This window comes from Rhinolophus ferrumequinum, chromosome 4 (assembly GCF_004115265.2).
Source record: "Rhinolophus ferrumequinum isolate MPI-CBG mRhiFer1 chromosome 4, mRhiFer1_v1.p, whole genome shotgun sequence".
Lineage (NCBI taxonomy): Eukaryota > Metazoa > Chordata > Mammalia > Chiroptera > Rhinolophidae > Rhinolophus > Rhinolophus ferrumequinum.
Genome location: NC_046287.1, coordinates 57,417,368 through 57,438,199, shown reverse-complemented (window position 1 = coordinate 57,438,199; position 20,832 = coordinate 57,417,368). Strand labels below are relative to the sequence as shown.

General features: G+C 41.7%; 1 protein-coding gene across 1 annotated transcript in view; it reads left to right on the top strand.

Annotated features, from left to right (window-relative positions):
• Positions 1 to 20,832, top strand: part of CSGALNACT1 (chondroitin sulfate N-acetylgalactosaminyltransferase 1) — a 159,352-nt gene that overhangs the window by 74,096 nt on the left and 64,424 nt on the right. Inside the window, exon 3 of the mRNA XM_033104598.1 lies at positions 3,150 to 4,080. Within this exon, the coding sequence (XP_032960489.1) occupies positions 3,447 to 4,080 (634 nt within the window). The 5' untranslated portion in view covers positions 3,150 to 3,446. The remainder of the gene's footprint in view (positions 1 to 3,149; positions 4,081 to 20,832) is intronic.

Here is a 20,832-nt window from a genome sequence, read left to right as displayed (position 1 = left end):
CACTGTTTTGTCTTCACAGTGGACAATGAAGAAGGCTTCTTCCCACCATTTTGTTCAAAACAAAGATTGCAAAGTAGAAATTGTAAGCATGGCAGCAACACCACTGTGCCTGCATGTTGTTCCCTTCAGTATGTTCAATGAATCCAGTGTTTTGGACAAGGTGCATCACAGTCACAGAACCGTCCTCGAGGATTTAGCCAGGGACAGGAAGTGTTGGGGAACACAATTAGCAAGGATGGGCATTCAAAAATTAAAGTGACAAGAAACCTGATCGGCACAAAAGATTTTCTATAGTTAAAAAAAAACAATGAAAAAAGAATATGTATCTCTCTTCTCGTAGAGGTCCTAAGATTGGTTATTGACCGGGCTTCTTCTTGCTCTGCATTCTTTCCCTGTCCCCAACTACCCCAAAGGGCAAGCTAGTCTAAACTCTAGGTGCCTTTTCTAAGGTTTGAAAATAGTAGCACAATGATGCTGTGAGCCCATAAAGCTATATTTTCACTGTCATCTCTAACTTGTAATAGTGCGTGGTAATTACATGGTGCTTTCCATCTGCAAGTCTGTAAACACATTATAAATGTTAACTCTTTAATTCTCCGAATACCTCCGCAGAGAGAGGGAGAGATTGTGCGGTGCCTTTGTAGCTTAGCTGTACGTTAGGTCTGGTTACATCTCGCAGAGGTGTTCTTTCCTGTATGCGATAGAGCTGGGAAAGTACCATCTGCTCTTAAGAATGACATTCTGTGCTGCCAAATGAAAAACCTGGAGTCTTCATTGAAGCAAGAATCTGGAGGATAAGGCTCCTGATTTCAGCAGGCAGATACTCCCAGGCTCTGTAGTTTGGCCAGTTGTTACTATTTTGATTACAGATTAGATTACTATAATCATTAGAAAACATTTTGTCTGTTAAAGGATGCAGAATTTTGTTTCTGACATACATTATCTGCTCCTGACATTTAAAAAGAGAAATTCATTACTGTTTCTTCGGCAGTAGTTTTTAATTATGTCTTTCAAAAGTCATTTCTTCCTAAAATCCATTTTTTCCTCCTTTTATATCCTAGAGAATGGAATATTAAATAACATTGAAATTTATTCTAGTGAATTTCAAAAGTCGGACTAAACTTTAAAGAGACTTACGGAACAGAAAAAAATAAATATTATGCAGTTATAAGTTTCTTTAGCCGTAGCTTTAATACATTGCTTCAGTTAACCAACATGATTTCAATTTATTACGCAAATGTGACAATTGTTCCATTAAAAATATCTGTTAGAAAGATTGCATACTTTGTTTCCACAGCACAATAAATTGTCTTGAATGTTCCATTTTTGTTTTTTGATTTGCTTATTTTGTCTTTAATGACAACCCATTTAAAGTAAAAGTCTTTAAAGTGGCAGAATAATGTGATAACATGTCTTCACTGGTAATTTAATACTTGGATATAATGAGTTCATCTGGAAGATTTCATTAAAAACAGCAAGGTGCCTGAATACCAAAGCTGAGATGGTTTTAATCACAGAATTATAGTAATTATACAAATCCCAAGATTTTCATCAGACAGAAAAGGCTTCCAGGGCTAAACATGCACTTTAAACTTAGCACTAATAACTGTGTATTGTTCTAAATTATAGGAGAGAGAATCCTTAGGCCCAGGGAAATAGTGGAGAGAATGTTACGTGTTTAATTTTTTAGGAAAATTATGAAATAAACTACTTTGAAAAGATAATGGTATCAGTAAGAAGTGCATCGCCAGGGTAATGGAAGAGGAGCTTGCACATGAGGCTGTGGTCCATAGCAGGTGAATAATCACCGTCAGTGAGCCTTCATTGTTTATTGTATTATCGGCACAGAGAGAATCTAGAAGGAACACATCTCTCTTCTCCCAGGGGTCCTGAAGTTGCTAATTGACTGGAATCCTTCCAGTAAATGGGATAGATCACCAGTAAATGAGATGATTATTGCCCCAGGATCTGAATTTTTGGGTCGGGAGAAAACTACGTAAAGAATAATTTAGTTATCACATGGCTTATTGAAAATGTCAAATTTCTATAGAAAGGCCAGGATACAGTACCCTCAGGGAGCTTGTTTTTAAGAGAAGTGATAGAAAAAGATGCATCTGGGAAGATTTTATAAAATCTCTCTAGATAAGAAACTTTATTTGATCTATTTTCCATTTATCATTCTTTCATTTTTTTCTGGCTCAGATGGATAAGGGAAGATGAGGAAAAGGATGAAGGAAGGGAGAGCGCTGGAGGCAGTGTGTTGTGGGTCCATCAGGGGTGGAGCAGGGAGAGGGGATGCCTGGGGAAATGGGAAAGGCGAGTCAGGTTGACTCATTTGTTCAGGGGTTTGGAGCTGAGGTGCAGAGCATGTATTCCTATGAAAGGCCCTGAGATCTGTCTGGGTATTCCTGATGGGCGGTCAGGACACAGAATTCCTCCTAGAGGCTGGAGCAGAGACATGCCTGGGATTTGAGTCCTGATAAGACAGTATTTATGGTCACTGTTCGAATCCCAACTCTACCTCTTTCTATGGTCAAGTCATCATGCCCTGTCTGCAAGCAGAATTGGAGAGTTAGCTAGAACAACCGTCCCCTTGACTCATGAATGTGTTATCCTCCACATTTATTATCGCCCTGTTTGAACCTCCAGCTGCTTCCCACCTCGTCATCAGTAAGCTTGAAGACCATTTTGAGCCAGCTTTTAGCCCTGCCCTGAATGAGGGCACACAGGTGGGCCCACGCAGGCCTCATATTTTGCAGCCACACTTGCTGGGCAGGCCCTGGCTGGAGAAGTGCTTGCCAGCAATCTCCATGTCATTAAAGGTTTGCTTTTTCCCTTTTAACCATCAAAATAATAAGTGCCGTTGTAGAAAATTTTCAGGATACAGAAAAATACAGGGAAGCAGAAAAATCCCCATTACACTTCCACCCAAAGAGAATTCACATTTTGCAATATTTCCTTCCAATCTTTTTTCTGTATCCTTTGTTCTTTATATGTGCTACTCTGATTTACAATTAACAATATTTTATCACCTGTCATGAGCATTTTTCATAAACCTTATGGGAGGTCTATTGAGTATTGATTGCCCTAGTGAACAGAAGAGTGTTAGTCTCTTGATTAAGTGTTATTGTCATTTGTTCTCTTCCCAGGTCCCTTGTCATCTGCTGCACATCTGGAAGGCTATGATGGGTATACATGTGAAAACCTGGAGGTTTCAGTTAACTCATTGCTTCTGCCGGGAAGGCCATCCTTTAGAAGTAGGAAAACTGCTCCACATGGTGGTTGAGTCCATGGGACAAGACGCGTTATAGAAAGACATGGATGAAAGCAGCTCAGGGGGGCCCAGACGCATGCCTCCTGTGGTCTAGTCCAGGGAAGCCCTTCCGTGGCGCCCCGCCCTGGCATTCTGGGATGTCGCCAGTTCTGGACGCATGGCTGATTCCTGAATGATGATGGTTCGTCGGGGGCTGCTTGCGTGGATCTCTCGGGTGGTGGTTTTGCTTGTGCTTCTCTGCTGTGCCATCTCCGTCCTCTACATGTTGGCCTGCACTCCGAAAGGCAATGAGGAGCAGCTGGGGCTGCCCAGGGCCAACAGCCCCACGGGGAAAGAAGGGTACCAGGCTGTCCTGCAGGAGTGGGAGGAACAGCACCGGAACTACATCAACAGCCTCAAGAGACAGATAGCACAGCTCAAAGAGGAGCTGCAGGAGAGGAGTGAGCAGCTCAAGAATGCACAATTTCATGCCAGTGATGCTGTGGGCCTGGGACGGGACCAGGGCCCCCCTGAGAAAGCCCAGGCTGACCTGCTGGCCTTCCTGCTCTCCCAGGTGGACAAGGCAGAGGTGCACGCTGGTGTCAAGCTGGCCACTGAGTATGCCGCTGTGCCTTTCGATAGTTTCACCCTGCAGAAAGTGTACCAGCTGGAGACGGGCCTGACCCGCCACCCTGAAGAGAAACCTGTGAGAAAAGACAAGCGGGATGAGTTGGTAGAAGCTATTGAATCCGCCTTGGAGACACTGAACAGCCCTGCAGAGAGCAGCCCGAATCAGCGTCCTTACACGGCCTCGGATTTCATAGAAGGTTGGCAAGTTTGTGAATTGGGGTGGAAAGTAGAAGAAAAGGCATCTGGGTCCAGGCACCCAGGCAGGTCACAGCTGCAGGAGGCTGGCGGTTGGCTCTGGGGATGGCTGGTAGAAAGTTTTATGTGAGTGACACTAAAAATATATAGCATAGGTTTTCATTTTTCAGAAACATCTGTTTCTACTTATTTTCTCATGGAAACCACAGTCATTGAGTGGACAGATTCATTGTCCCTTGGCAGAAGAAAGTAGTATTTCTTGCTTTCATTAAAGAAAAGAAATGAAATAAAACAAAATGTAAACATAAAACTTTGCAACCAAAATAGAGTATGACAAGCAGTTTTACTTGATCCCTTCTCAGAGGCACTTCTAGAGATTGGGCCCAGTTATCAGGCCCATGAACAGGAGAATAGCAGACACTTACCTGTACACCTGCCACACACTATTCTAGGAACTTGACACTAATTCACTTTCTCCTCATTAGGGCATAAGGAAACGGAGGCTCAAATTAAGTAAGTCAATTTACTGAACGTTGCTCAGTTAGCAAGTGACAGAGGCAGGATTTGAACCAGGGAAGTCTGATTCCAGAGTCCGTATCCTTAGCCACTAGGGTGTATTACACAGACCACCAGAGAACCTGGAACCTAGTGAGTCAAATGGCTCAGCTTTTTTCATAGGTACAGCACAACCTAGTATTACATTTGTGTTTGATTATGTCTAACTTTAGGAGAAAGCAGCCTTGTCTAGTCTCTCAGAAGACTCATTAGTATCTTCTTCTTATCAATTTTCCCACTGTTACTGGTTCACAAATCAGCTAATAATTTGAGAGAGGAAGCGCCTTCTAGAGCATCCAATTCTTTCCCGTTTCTGGGGAGAATCTAATCCAGCTTCCCAGACACGTAGCTGTGTTCATATTGCTGCACTCCCTACTTAGGTGCTATAACCACCATCTCATCAGCCTACACGCAAGACAGACTCTCTTCGGTCATATCAAAAACCCTCTCACTGCTCGTTATGTCTGTTCTCTTTGGACATTTTCCTGTCTTAGGATTTTTTCCCACTTTATATGTGCACCCAAATTCATGCAATTTTGCTACAGTATCATTTTTCATATACCTAAAGCCAGGTAAAGAAATCTTTTACAAGATCAAGCTTTTGGTGTCAGGATTTTTCTTTTTACTCATTTATATGAGGCATTAAAAATGCCCAGCACATTTGGCAGCTAGCAAGTATAAGCACATTGTGAGCACTGGGAAAGAGTTTGAAATACGTGATGATGCAGCATCAGTTTTTATAGTGCTTTAGAGTTTATGAAACATTTCCACATATATTATCTTACTAGCTGATCCCCAGGGAAAAATTGTTAAACATCCTTAAAAACTGAATCCTGGTTGCCGCCCACCCTGGAGCGCTACCAAAGCTGCCCACATACAAAGCAGTTTCAAAAGAACTTGATTACAAACCAGTACCTGCAGTTTGGAATGTTTGCCCTTGTGATTTTTCATCTGCATTCATATTTGAAATTTCTGTCTGCTTTCCCAAGTACAGTATTTTAATACATAAGGCCTCTCATTCTCCATCAGCAGTGATACCGGCCTCTTCTCCCTGAGTTTATTTGCTCTGAGATATGACTGACTTCCTGTCAAAGGCACCGTAATCATAGCTACACCACGTTGCTTTCACGTGCCACACACAGCCTGTGTTTTAAGGCAGATCAGTCCACCAAATTGGGTGACAGTCTAGACAGTTGTTTTCATATGATGAGTAAATAGGCACACACACTTGAAATATATTTATACATATTTGACTGTCATGAGAAGGACAGTTTATGTCATGTTTTTCTTTCTTGTCACAAACGATGGTGGAGACAATCTTTTATATCCTCAGGAAACAGGGCGTTATGAAAGATTCCACGAGTCAGAGGAAGCTGCAGGAAGGTAGAGATAAATTCAACATAAGGAGTAACTTTCAAATAGTGGTGTTGCCAAGGAAAGTGGGACTCCTGTCGCCCTAAGAATTCTGTCACCTACTGATGGGTACTTGGCAAGGAAGTCACAATTCACGATTCTTGCCTCAGAGAGGTGGTTGGACGGAATTACATTAGAAGATGTTTTCAATCCTGGTTCATGATTCTTTGATATACACCTTGTTAAGGAGAAAGAAGGGAATGGAAAGGGTCTGATTTGAAATCTGTTTTCTATGAGTTAAAGCAAGGGATGGGACCTTGTAAGTGTGAAGTGTATCTTTAAAATAACTTATTTGCGTTTTTAAACATAACCTTAGAGAGACTGATTTTGTGTTTGGGGTGTCAGTAGTCCAAAATTTGGAGCAATTTAGTAGAAGTCCATGGAAAAATTTTAGGTTACAAGCGGAGGGTGTGCCAGACTCTCAGAGTTATAAACAAGGGTGACAGATTTGCTGAACCTTGAATGCGTAGGATAAAAATGGGGATTCTTTGTGTTTAAAGAAATAGTAATAAAAGACCGTGGAATGCTGCCAGATGGTAATAGTTATGTAAAACTTAAAGCTACCTGTGACGCAGGTGGCATGATGACATGAACATGGGGAGGTATGTGACTTTGACAAAGACCCTTAAACTCCTTGAGATTCAGTTTCCTCACCTGTCAAGAGACTGGACCTCAATGTCCTCCAAAGCTCTACCCAGCTCCGGCCTCGTGCCAAATACAAAGCAGTGCTTCAATTTCCTTCCTTCTTAGCTTTGTCAAGCAATCATTCCTGAGGGATCCTCTGCCAGCCACTCTGCCAGTTGACCCAGGAAATGCCATCTACCCTTTGGGATCCTCCTCTATAAAAGGAGCAATTCAGCTAGATTATTTACACAATCTGGTCTTACTGTGGCCCCTTTCTACTATTCTGTGAAGCTTGCAGGGGGAGAGCACCACATGGACGACTACCTAATTTATTATCTATATTGACTTAATTCTTATCTATCTCTAAAGCACACAGGGAACAACATTTGTCTCCTTTTCAATTTTCCCAGATGTTTTCTTGGCACTGATTTTTGCGTTGGATTCTCACAAGAATTTTTTTTTAATTAGTTTCAGGTGTACAAAGCAATGTAATAGTTAGACATTTACACCTCTTACAAAGTGATAACCTTCCTCCCCCATCTACTACCTCTCTGACATCTTATATACCTGTTACAATCCCATTGACTCTATCCCCTATGTTGTACTCCACATCCCATGACTACATATGTACAGAGGGTGCCAAAAAAGTGTACACACATTTTAAGAAAGGAAAAACACTATATTAAAATTACTCTCAAAGTAACCACTTTGAGCACCTCTTGTAATTGCAAAAGTCAAACGTGACTTGTATTCATCTTTTGTTATTGATATATATTATTACAATCTTAATACAGTTTTCCTTTCCTAAAATGTGTATACATTGTTTTGGCACCCTCTGTATATGTATTTAATTACAGTTGACATACAATATTATTCTAGTTCAGCCTCAGGTGGACAGCGCAGTGGTCAGGCATCTTCCTGACTGTCACCATCTATGAAGTGATCCCCCTGATACGTCCAGTGCCCATGTGGCACTTCACATGATCTGCACTACATTCTCACATAAATTTTTTTACAACCATCTGGGAAAAGAAGTCAAAGTAGAAAAACGTGATCAGATTCCGTGCCTTAGGAAGCCTAACTGTGTATTTCCTCAAGTAAATAGAAAATCTTTATGTTTGTGGTTTAGTTATTATTTCTGTGTGGGATATACGGACTCCGAGTCGCACAACTTTTGGCTTTAATTTAAAATTTTTAAGTAGAGCTCTTGGACATAAATTTGATGTCATTCCATTAAAACAGTTATGCTTTCTGAATTATTCCTCTTTTACAATCTGAACATCTGATAAATGAATCCTGTGGACCTTTGTGACAACTGTCTCCATGGGGTTGCTCTTCTGTCACCAGCCTGTGCAGCTCACCCTCCTCCAGCTTTGAATGGTTAGTGTGGCAAGAGTGGGTCAGATACTAAAAGACTGATTTTTGGAGTGAGATGGAGCCAAGCCATCATCCACAAGAAGCTGAAGGTTTTGAGGGCACCCTGTGATACATTTTAAAACAAGGGGATATGGAAATAGCTATAACTTAGTAGCTGTCTGCTCAGTAATCCCAACCTCCTATGCTCTATAGCCAAGCACTCATGCTTTCTGGAGAGCTAAGGCAAGGTGTGAAGATCCTGAGCTCTTGACTTCCATTGTTTGTGTCTCTCCATAACCTCTAAGAGACACCCTGTGACCACTTTGCTAAAGCTTTTTTAGACAAGTCAAATCTGGTTCCAGGTCCTGGGGTTTGAGAGCAAGGTGCTTGGGACTCTGAGGAGAGGAAATGGCCATTTCCTCAGGGTACATTTCCGTGATATACTTCTTTGTTAGAGACTTTGTGACGTGGAGTAGAAAAGGTTAGGCAGGCATTCAGGTGCATTTCTGGGCATTTAGGGGAGGATCTGGGGGTCTTGGTGAAGAAATAGGGGAGAGTGGGGATTCTGCACAGTGAGTGGGCCTAACCTGTGTTTGGGGTGGGGATGGAAGAGAAAATGGTATGGGGAGACTAGCTGGCAAGCAGGACAGCAAAAGGACTTCAGGTCCTGAGTTGGGTCTCAATTCTCAGCCAGCATCTCTGGGAAGCAAGGGCGTTAGAAACCTAGACAGTCCTTCTAGCATCCCTCACTCCACTGTGCCCTGGATCGAACACATTGTGTTTACTGTTAAGTTCTCAGCAGGCCTGCATGTATGTGACCTCACCCTGTCTCCTCTATCGCACTTCCTCCCACAAATCTCCATTTGTTTGCTGCTGCTTTAAGTTCCTTGAAGGAGGGGAAAATGCTTGTTTTCCTGAAATCAGAGATAAGAGACTTAAATTCAAATAAATTGTTTGAGGCGATGCTTCGTAGAATTCTTTCTGTGGTGATGGTAGGAAAGAAAATCAACCAGACTTGGATTTCTGCCAGTGAGCAGGAAACCAACCTGCCATCGGGACGAGCAGAAGAGCCCCATGCTGGAATAAATGCCCTGCTCTTGCTGAATATTTTGAAATTCTTAATAATTTTTAAACATTGTGCCTACATTGCCATTTTGCACTGAGTCCTGCAAACTAAGTAGCCAGGAGGACAGGAGGGAAAGGTAAAGAAAGAGGGAGGTAGAACCAGAAGATAACTCTGCAGTCCTGACACCTATCTGAAGGTCAGCTGTATTGACCTTCAATGGGCTGGGACAAATGGAATCTGTGTTTGACATATACCTATGTGTATGGGGTATTTTGGTGCAAGGCTGCAGAAGCTGGCAAGTCTGACATTTTTTAATGATGCTTTTGTTAGTATTTTTATTATATTCATTTAAAGCAATTTTGTTCCCAGGAGATTTTTTTTTTTTTAAACTTGAGGTATCATTGTTCTTCCTGCCTTCTGTTTCCTATTAAGAATATGCTATAGAAGAGTGCTTGTGATGCTCTGAGTTGTCCAAGATGGAGGAACTTGGCTTTCATGGGAGTAGTGAGCACAGGCTTGATGGAGAGAGGACCTGAACAGGGCCTCACTCAAATTAGAAGGATGCATGTGAGTGGATGTGGTGGGGGAAGATAGGCAGGCAAGGGTCACCTTCACATGAATGGTGCAGCCCCGATGGTATGGTGGGGGTTGCTGCTCAGACTTCAGCCTGTCCAGCCATGTTGGGTAGGAAGTGATATTCACAGAAAGAATATATAATTTTTAGCTAGACCTCTAGTTTGTTCTTGGTTCGAGTCATGGATGAGCTCCTGCATCAAGGCTTAATCAACATATATGGATGGGACATCTGCTATGTGTGCAGAACGTCCCCAGATGCTTTGGGGGCTGGGACAGGAGGATAAAGCTCAGTCTCGGGCCTGAAGGACCTGATTACCTATGTGGGGAGACAAAACTGAATGACTGAGGGTTTGGTGGGATGAACTGACTCTTGGATCTGTGGGCTTCACAACTGGTGGCTGGATGCAAGTAGATGGTTGAGGAAGATGTTGGGAGGTGGGACCAGAGACAGTGTCAAAGGGTAAGAAGAGGTTACTAGAAAGGGAATGAGGTGGGGAACAGATTGGCAGCACAGGGTGGGATATCAGAAAGCCAACTGACTCAGGAATAGGATTGGGCTCTGGGGTTAGGGTGGAGACCAGTAAGCAGGACCCGAGAGTCACTAGGAATGTAGCTCACAAAGACCCTGAGGGCTGGGTATAGAAGTTCAGCTCGCAGGGATTGTCTACATCTTGAGTTAGAAGATTCTTCCTTCCTAGGAGGCAGTGAGCTCAGCTCTTGGGTCCCAAATATCCCTCCTACTCCTCTCACTTGCTGTGGTTTGTAAATGCTCAAACAATTGCAGTATCTTGGAGGTCCCAGTGGTCAGAGATGGGGACTGCCTTCAGTTTTTCTAGCTGACCATATATCTGTGCACCGAGCACTACCTTTGACGTTTCACGAACACTAATTAATTTAATCCCCTCTTCCACTAGTGATGTAGACACACTCATTATCTTCATTTTGTCAATGTGGAATCTGAAACACAAAGAGGTTAATTAATCCTCAAGGTCACTCAGCTGGTGAGCGACAGGGCCAAGATTCCAGAACTTTAGATCTTAGTTCCTCACTGTGCAGCCTCTCACCTCCCAGGGTCTCTGACCCAACACACACGCTTCTCTGGTTCCAGACTGATGTGCAAAAGTCTTTTAAAAGCACGTCCACGGTTGCCAACACTGTTGGGAGAAGTCCTACACTGGTGAGTTGTATAAATTTTCTTGGGAAGTCTGATAGGAAGAGAAGGAAAAACATGAGATACTGGGGAGACAAGCAGAAACACAGGAAGAAGCAGTAGAAGACAAATTGTTCACTTAACTAAGAGAAGAGCATGTGGCATGTAGGAGCCTTTAACACAAAAAGCTTTATTTAATCTGCTCAGACGTGTGTTTCTTCTCAGAATCATCACAGCATTATGGAAAGGGATAGGGGGGTTAAAAGAGTCAGGAGAGAATATTGAATTCAAAATTTCTAGTTGAGACCCCTTAAGGAGCTGTTTGGCGTGCTTGTCTGTTCCTTAAGGGAAGAAATAGTGTATACATTTCTGTTATATTCTCCAAAATATGCTACTTTCCTAGATTTGGATTTATATAAACCCACAGTGTAGGCAATCCTGGAGGACTCCACGATCTGATCCCAACCTACCTTTTCAACTTCATTTCTTACTGCTCCTTCCGGCCTTTCCCCTGCTGCAGCTGAATTCCTACTCCCTTTTTGTATGCTGACATTCTTCCCCTGAGCACATTTCTTCACTCAAAAAGCCGGGGCTCCTAACCTCTCTACCCAGTGTCCTACATTCTGTAAGACATCCCTCTCGGAAATCTTTTCTGGTTCTTCCAGCTGGAAGTTCTCTCTCATTCTTCCCAAAGTAGTGTATTGTGCTTGAGGGTACTTCTCAGTCCCCATCTGGGCTTATAGTTCTTCATTTATATTCATCCAGTCTTTGAGAACAACTTCCAGCAACTTCCAGTAATCTGTACACAGTAGGTTTTCCTATTTATTAATTGCACGGCCTTCACAGCAGTCTTTCCCGTTTGGGAACCAGGTAAGTGAGCCTTAGAGAAGTCTCACTCCACGAGGGATCTCCTGCCCGCACGGGGAGCTCCCTGGCCTCCCCACCCTCTTACTGCCTCTTGTATGCAGTATACTCCCAGAGGGCTGGATCCACATCTCATTCAGCTCTCTGCTCCCATACCCATTGTATACACTGCACAATCAATGTGTGTAAAAGAAATTGCTTGAAACCTTTTGGAAGAAAAGTTTATATAAAATCCAAGGTATATACAATGCTCACCTTACAAAATCTGCTCTGTTCTTTTTTTTTTAAAGATTTTTATTGGGGAAGGGGAACAGGACTTTATTGGGGAACAGTGTGTACTTCCAGGACGTTTTTTTTCCCCAAGTCAAGTTGTTGTCCTTTCAATCTTAGTTGTGGAGGGTGCCGTTCAGCTTCAAGTTGTTGTCCTTTCAGTCTTAGTTGTGGAGGGCGCAGCTCAGGTCCAGGTCCAGTTGCCATTGCTAGTTGCAGGGGGCACAGCCCACCATCCCTTGCGGGACTCGAGGAGTTGAACCGGCACCTTGTGGTTGAGAGCCCACTGGCCCATGTGGGAATCGAACCGACAGCTTTCGGAGTTAGGAACTTGGAGCTCCAATCGCCTGAGCCACTGGGCTGGCCCCTGCTCTCTTCTTAAAGTTCCACTGTAAATTAGTCATTTGGATTGGAGGATTTTTTTTTCCATTGAAGTAATACCATAAATAATGCTTGTGTTCCTGGGACAGACCACAAATTTGAATTACTTCAAACTTAAGAACACAAATGCCAGCGGTTGGGAGTAAGTGGATAAGGAGAGTAGCTTCTTTGGAAGGTTATTTTCATTTTCTGTCCTAGGTATAACTCATACATTCTCAACGTAGTACCTAACACTAAAACCACTTTTAAAAACTTTTTTATTTTGAAATATTTTAGAATTATAGAAGAATTGCAAAAATAGCACAGAGAGTTGCTGTATACCCTTCACCCAGCTTTCTGTACTGGCAACATTTTATATAATCATGGTACAATTATCCAAACTAGGAAGATAAAATTAGTGTAATACTATTAACTAAATTATGCCAAGGCTTTGTTTTGTTTTTGTATATCTCTGTACTTCTTAGATCTATGGTTTGGTGTTTGTCATTCATTCTGGGAAATTCTCAGCCAGTGTATCTTCAAATATTTCTGTGCCTTGTTCCTTCTCTCTTTTGCTGGAATTCCAATTATGTGTATGTCACACTGCTTGACTTTGTCTCACAGCTCTTAGATGCCTTGTTTCTTTGTTTTCACATTATTTTCTCTTTCTGTTTCAGTTTGAGTAACTTTTATTGACGTACCTCAATTTAACTGATAATTTCCTCAGCAGACAGAAGGCTACTGATGACCCCATCCAGTCATTCTTTTTTAATAAATTTTATTGGGGAATATTGGGGAACAGTGTGTTTCTCCAGGGCCCATCAGCTCCAAGTTACTGTCCTTCAATCTAGTTGTGGAGGGCGCAGCTCAGCTCCAAGTCCAGTTGCCATTTTCAATCTTTAGTTGCGGGGATGCAGCCCACCATCCCATGCGGGAATTGAACCGGCAACCTTGTTGTTGAGAGCTTGCGCTCCAACCAACTGAGCCACCCGGCCACCCCCCATGTCATTCTTGGTCTCTATTACTGTATTTTTAATTTCTATCACTTCCATTTGATTCTTATAATTTCTGTCTCTCTGCTGGAGTTGCGCATCTGATCACACATGTTGTCCACTTTTTTCCACTAGAGCCTTTAATATATTAATCGTATTTTAAATTCCATGTCAGGTAATCCCTGCATCTGTGTCATAGCTGAGTCTGGCTCTAATGATTGTTTTGTGTCTTAGATTTTTTTCCTTGCCTTTTCTTATGCCTCATAATTTTTTTCTGAAAGCTGGACATTGTGTGTAGTTAGTAGAGACCAAGATAAATAGGGTTTATGCCAGGAAATGGCACTCTTTTCTTTTTCCTAGGTTTTCAATGTTTGTGTGGATATGGGGGTGAGTTAATCTAGTCAGAGGAGTTGGACTAGGGTTGAGCTTTGTTGTTGCTATGGTTACCCTCAGTACACACCAGGCTTCAAATTCCTTTAGTGATGCTCTGTGTTTAGGGTGGAGGTGTCTTTGAGAGCTGTCTGCTCAGCCCTGCAGTTTAGGGCTTCCCTTTGCACTGCACCTCCGAGGACCTCTTCTTGTGCTTCTCTCCTGTCCCATCCCAACAGTTCTGCTGTGACTTGTTATTCAAGCTTATTGGCTTGGCTGTGCAGGGCAGTGGGGAGTGGGACTGTCTGGTGTTCTGATTCAATCTCAGTCCTATGCAGGTGCCATGTCACTGGATCTTAGGGAGTTTTCCTGTCCCAGGAATAAGGCTTTATTACTCCTCCTTTCCCCTAGCTGCAGTGAGTTGTCACCAGTTCCCTGAGGGTGAGGATGTTTGTTCCATGGGGAGACAGGAGAGAAGGGTCTGGGAGGAGTTTTTTGTTCCCCCCCCCCCATGGCTGCTGTTCCCTTCCCTGGGCCCTGTACTGTATGGACACTTTTTTATGGCTCTTTCTGAATTTTCTGCAAGTACCCAATAAGGTTCCTGGAGAAAGATCCTGCAAGAGAGTCCAGACTCCTTTACTTTTTGGAACCCCAGAGGCTTCCCTGTCCTGCCAGCCTGTACTTGGCCTTCAGCATTTTGTTAATTTTTTCCTTACCATTGTCCACTTACATTTACCCCAGTAAGCAAGAGCTCACATGTCTCTCCTTGCGCTGAAGATTCCTGTCTCATCTCAGATTTGGGGCCAGCTATTTATTCTGTGACCTCAGCTCTCCATTAAGCTCAAAAAAAGTCTTGCATTTGAAATTAGTCTGGCTCTCTTTCATTTTAAGTGATGCTTCTTCAGGCTCATTATATCCTGGAGTGGAAGCAGAAGTGTGAAACCACTTTTTAAAGTAATAATTTAAAACCTGTTGTTATGTTGTCTACTTCCATTTCTCTACAAGGCAATAATCTCTTCTCACAGGCTAGTTTCAACCATCATGCACAATCCAACAGTGTAAAAGAACTGAATTGCATTGATTTTACTTATGAGTGGGAATCTTGCGGTAACATTGCAAACCATTATTAGGTTTACTTTTAGCAAGAACATCAATCCCTGTGATCTTTCTTCTGTGGCCATGAATCAAAGAAATGGCCTAATTGTTGCCTTAAACTCTACCTTGTATCATATCTCTGTTCTTTATTTGAGTTTTAACGTTGACATGTTGGGCACTTGGATTTCTTCTCTCAAATGCCGTATTATCATAAAAAGTAAAAGTATTCTTATTGTCACAATTTATCATTTACAAGCATAATTCCCCAAACTGGGGGTATTAAGCCATCTCTGTCTTCTTCAATTCCAGAATCTGAGGTTATTATTTTCCATTCCTTTTTTCTTTTCACCTTAATCTACCTACAAACCCTATTTCCTTCATGCCAGTGTTGATACAAGTCCTATGTTAGCTGGATTAGGGGAGTTAAAAGGGTAGGAGGGGGAAGGGAAAAGGTACTGTCTTGTTCCCGCCTCAAATATCCACTTTTTCCTGCATTTCCCCTCCCCCTGCATTCCTGGGGACACATTGGTGGCTGAAGTGTCTACACCTGCTGCTTTCTCTCCTTATCCCCACCCTACAAACCCTTGGTTAGAAAATAAAGCCCAGACTTTATAACCCCGGAGACTACACACTCCCTTCTAATTCTGTTGTGCTCCTTCCTCTGGGCCCTGTCCCAGGCAGTCATCTCTGCTTCCTTCCTTTTCTGCACCCATTCGCCTGGTCTGGAACCTGTGCCCTAAGGAGCTATCACCGGGGACTTAGAGTTCCCTTTTCTGCAGTCTGCCACCTGTCCTGTGGGGGAGGGTTAGTCCCTTCTCCCATTCAAAATGTCATTCTGACTTTTGAAATTATAGCTGTGAGTGTATTTCACAGTTAGATGCTTGGGTTGATTTATAGATAGTGCTATAAATGCTGTGCCGCAGGCACATAGTGGGTTCAAGAATTTTTTGTGGGCTGATCTGAAGACTTAGCCAGAATAGATCATATGGTTTCTTCTGAGTTACAGGTAAACGTTTGAACACAACCCATTTGTAAATAGAGGACTACTCCCTGGTATTTCCTTTGCATCGTAAATGTCGTTGTAGCGCAGCCAGCATTTCTCTGCATCTCAAGTCAGAATCCATGCTTTACCCAGGGAAAGGGAGCAGATGGATGGCAGTGCTGAGATTATCCTGACTGTAAGCACGAGACAGGGTATGTGAAGCGTCTTTCCTCTCTCTTCCCATCTGTTTCCATTGAGGTTGCTGATCAGAAGTCGGCGTCCACAGGGAGATGTGGGCTTGTTCTTCAGAGCGAATGGTCTGCTGAGCCTTTTGCCCAGATGATTTTATTCTCATTATAGGACCTGTAGGAGCTGAGATAAACACTAAGAGGGAGAGGGATAAACACTAAGAAGAGAGGCTCCACCGTGGAAATACTTACCTGAATCCTACCCTGCTCTCCTTTTGCTCCCAGCCTCTGGTTTTTACTGTGGGCATGGATGAAGGGAAGGAATAGACCTTTCCAACCTTGGAGATTTCTATTTGGTTTTTCAATTGGTTTGGGAAATACGATTATGAGAGGTGACTTCATCTGGAGGTTTTTGTAGAGAGGATACTGATGGTAGAAAACAGAGCCAAGAGGAAATTAAATTGCAGGAGTAGGTAATTAGGTTAAGAACTACTTGAAACATCGTAGCTTGTTAAATATAAGAATAGATGGGTAATGGGAGACAGTGAGACTTATGCTTTGAGATTTTTAAAGACGGATATTCAATGGTCTATTCATTCATTGGATGTGCCCTGTGCAATAGGCATTGTCAGTGCTGGGTGTGGACAGAGTTACATGCATCGTTCCTACCCCCTTATAAGCCCCAGAGCCTAGTGGGAGGGACACCCACGTATACAGGTTCATTACAGACCAGAGTCATACCTTAAATAAGTAGTACAGAAGGAAGAGAATTATCTGTAAGGTGGCAGTGTCAGAAATTATCAAGGGCTTTATATGCTATCTAAGGGTTTATAGTTTATTCCACAGGCAAAAACATTAAACAAATGTTAAACATAGAGTTACTATATGACCCAATAATTCTCCTAGGTATATACCCAAGAGAAATGAGAACATATATTCACACAAAAACTTGTACACAAATGCTTATAGTAGCATTGTTCATAATAGTCAAGTGGTGGAAACATCCAAATGTCCATCAATGCATGGATTGATAAACAAAGTGTGACATATCTATACAATAGAAAATTATTCACCATAGAAATAAATGAAGTACTGATATACACTACAATATATATGTCCCTTGAAAATATTATGGTGACTGAAAGTATTCAGATACAGAAGACCACATATTGTATAATTCCATTTATATGAAATGTCCAGAAGAGGCAAATCTATAGAGACAGAAAGTAGATTATTGGTTGCCTAGGACTCCAGGTGGGTGGGGATGAGGAGTGACTACTAATAGGTGTAGGGTTTCTTTTTTAAGGAGATGAAATGCTCTAAAATTAGAGAATTGTGGTTGCATAACTCTGTGACTATAGTAAAAAAGTTGTACTTTAAAATGGTACATTGGTTTGTGAATTATATCTCAATAAAGCCACTTATAAATAGATAAAAATAAATATGATACAAACTCTGTCCTTAAAACAAACAAACAATACTGAAGGCTGGGAGACGCATGGAAAGACTTTTAAGGCTAGTTAGGTGATGAAGGCTGCTGAGCTGCGGCTCTATCAGTGGGATAGGAGAGATGTAAGATTTGTGCAGGAGATGGTAATTCTTTAGCTCTAGCCATAGACTCCCAGGGTTTTCCACAGACATTTCTCAGAAGTGTTTAATGAATAAGCTACTATGAACATATTTATGTATATCCTGGCTTTCTCACAAAAGAATTTAAGGCAGCTATGGCATTTATTGATGTCAAATCTCTTTACCACTTATGTAAGTGCTAAATCATACCCTTCTTATACAAGACACAAATATGGGCAGACCCAGGGCAGGGGAGCTGTGGCTGAGGCAGAAAGAAAGAAGACCTAAATCTTGCTTTTACTATAAGATTAGTTCAACAGACAGAAATATGAAAAATCTCTGTTTACATGTTTCTGAATATAGTCAACTGATTGCCTTAAAAATGAATTTCCAATTTGGAAATAATTTTCTAAACGTGCTATCATTATTTGAGGCTAAACATTCAAGCATAATAACCGAAGGTGTGTATGCCATGGCTGGGTGGGTGGCTGTCCGTGGGCTGGCAGGATAGAAAAGCCACGAGACCAAAACACAACTGGGCCTCCAGCTGGTGTTAAAGCAGAATATGCCATTACTATGAAACCCTTTAGGGCAAAACCAAGTCAGACGGGGCCATCAGGCCCTACACAGGCAAGGCTTGGCAGGCTGACCCAAGCAGATGGCACAGAGTTCAAGGGTTGGACATGGATACAGGTTTGGGGTTCAACGAGACACCAGGAAACAGGCAGGAGATTAGATCTGAATCAGGAGATCAGGAGTACTGCGCTAGAACCTGCAGAGGCTGGTGAATTTATCAGCCAAAGATTTATTGAATGTTTACTGCATGTCAGCCATAGCCCAACGGTATGTTGGTTGATCTCAGGACGAGGGCTGTATGTTTCTCTGAAAAGGAGCCTTCATGATTCTCATATAATTAATGTTTTGTTATTTAAATCTTATGAATTTCTAGACATTTTCTAAAGGATTCTTAAAAGTTACCAATGTTCCTATAAGGCTACAGTTTATAAACACGTTATTCATTTTCAAGTTCATGGCTGAACCTCCTCAAATTATGAATATGTTTATGGTCAATAAGTAAAGAGAGTTTATTAATAGTACAGAGTGTACTTTGGCCTTTCCTCCATGTTTAATGAAATTATTAATCTCTTTAACCTCTACCCACAAACTAAATTACACTGGAATTCATGAAATACAGCAGACTGTATAGCCTAATATAAAGTGTATGGATATAAAGTATGTCTTAGTACCCTTCAGAGTCAGTCATGTCCTTTGCAAACTATTGGACAACAGAGAGACACACATGAGATGCTAAGAGTGAAATCTAAAAAGTTCTTACTATATTTGGTTAAAGATACACATGAGCATGATATAAGTACTTGCTTAAACTTAAATCTAGGCAAACACCATGCAGGATAAATGGGCAAAAGATATGAACAGATCACAAGTGTCTGATATACATATGAAGAAGTGAGAAATAGATAAAAGTTAAAACAAAAGTAGAATATTAAATTGCCATCGTTTAAAAAATGATAATACATAGCCTTGGTGAAGGTGAGGTGAAGTGAGTAATGAATAGTGTAAATACTGAGTAATTTATACTGAGTAATGAAGCGTATAAATTGGTACAACTATTGTGTAAGGTAATTTGTATCAAGAGCCTTTAAAATGTTCATACATTTTCCTAGTATTTTCATTTCTGAAAATTTATTCTCAGAAATGCCCATGAATATTTAAATCAAGAATGTTCATTATAGAAGTATTTATAATAGTGAATAAATAGAAACAACCCAAATGTCTGACAATAGGAGACTGATAAAATTACGTAGTATCTATGTAGTGGAATATTGTGTAGCAACTAAACATCATTTACTCAGTATCTCTTAAGTAAAATGAGGAAAGCCTGTGCCATGAGAAAAACTATACTTTTAATTGTGAAAATAATTATAAAGTTTATATCTACCTATGTAAAGTAGAAAGATTGAGAGCATGAAAATATTATATCAAAGCATTTATAGTTTTATTCCTCGGTGGAATTATAGGTGATGCTATGTTTTCCAGACATTCTACTTTGAAATCTGTTGCTCTTATACTTTGCAAAAAGATATAACAGTGCTTTAATCAGGTAGATTTGATTAAAAAAGAAACTTTGTTTGACCTCCTCAAAGTGACAAAGTCTAGTGGTTGAAACAGACACCGAATTTCAGGTGGTGGTGTTAGTGTACTTCCTTCCTGCTTCCTAGTCCTTCTGGAGAATTACAAAGAAAAAAAAAAAAGTAGGTCACTTTCTAAGTCTTAACTAATCCTTATCCTAAATATGAAGACTGGAAGAGGCAGTAAGCCTGCAAAAGAGAGGATTGTTTTTAGGAAAGTGATTATAAGCCTCTTGCAAGGTTGGAACACAACTTGTTTGTGCCCTAAGTCCCACTTCTGCCTTCATTGTGATCGATTGCAGGGATCCAGGCCGGAGGGAACAACTCAACTTAAAGCTCCAAGTGGGTAGAGGTTTACCCTCATCTCTTAGCTCTGAAGGGGGGTGGCTCCTGGTCCGCATGGCCCCAAACAACAGTTTGACAGAAACTGTGTCCAACAGATATTGCCAGCAGCTGTGGTGTTCTCCGTCTGAGTTTCTTTCCTTGTGGCATCTTACACTGCTTTCTAACTTGTTTACAAGCCCTCCTAGTACTCCTATGAGAGAGATAGGAGTTTTAAATGTCAAGAGGAAAGAGAAAAAAACATCTCTTCTTCTTCTGTTTAAAAAAGACCCTACTGTCACAGTGCCTTTTTTTTTTCTTTTAGCTTGTCTCTCCCTTTTCCCTTCTTTCCTTCAAATATGTTTCACAGTTTGTGAAAACTGGCGTGAGCTGCAGCAGCCTCTCGTACGTGGCCTTCCGTCTGTAGTGTGGTGTGTATTATGTGCCATAGATTTAGAATGCCTAAATTAGTAGCGTTCCATGTGCTGTTTAAAGACGAGCTGGAAAGTCGGGTGGAATCGCAGGACTATTGATCAGAATTGGCATTTTTCAGAATGGTGTTGGCTGTTGTCCTCGAATCCCAGAAGTCAGAGATATTTTGGGGACATCAAGTGAACAGATGATCTGTGAAGGCAGCTGGCCCATGTGGTAATGAGTCCATGGAAGCAATTGGTCATTTTCTGAGCTTGGAGCAGAATGTCACTTCTGTTTATGCCATTCAAGTTGTGGACAGAGGCTTCGGTTAGAACTCGTAGGGCTAGGAAATGGGTGTACGGGAATTGTTACAGCTTATAGACAGCAGCTCAGCTTGGCTTCTCTAGTTCAAAGGTTCCTAGCCAGAAAACGGAAGGAGA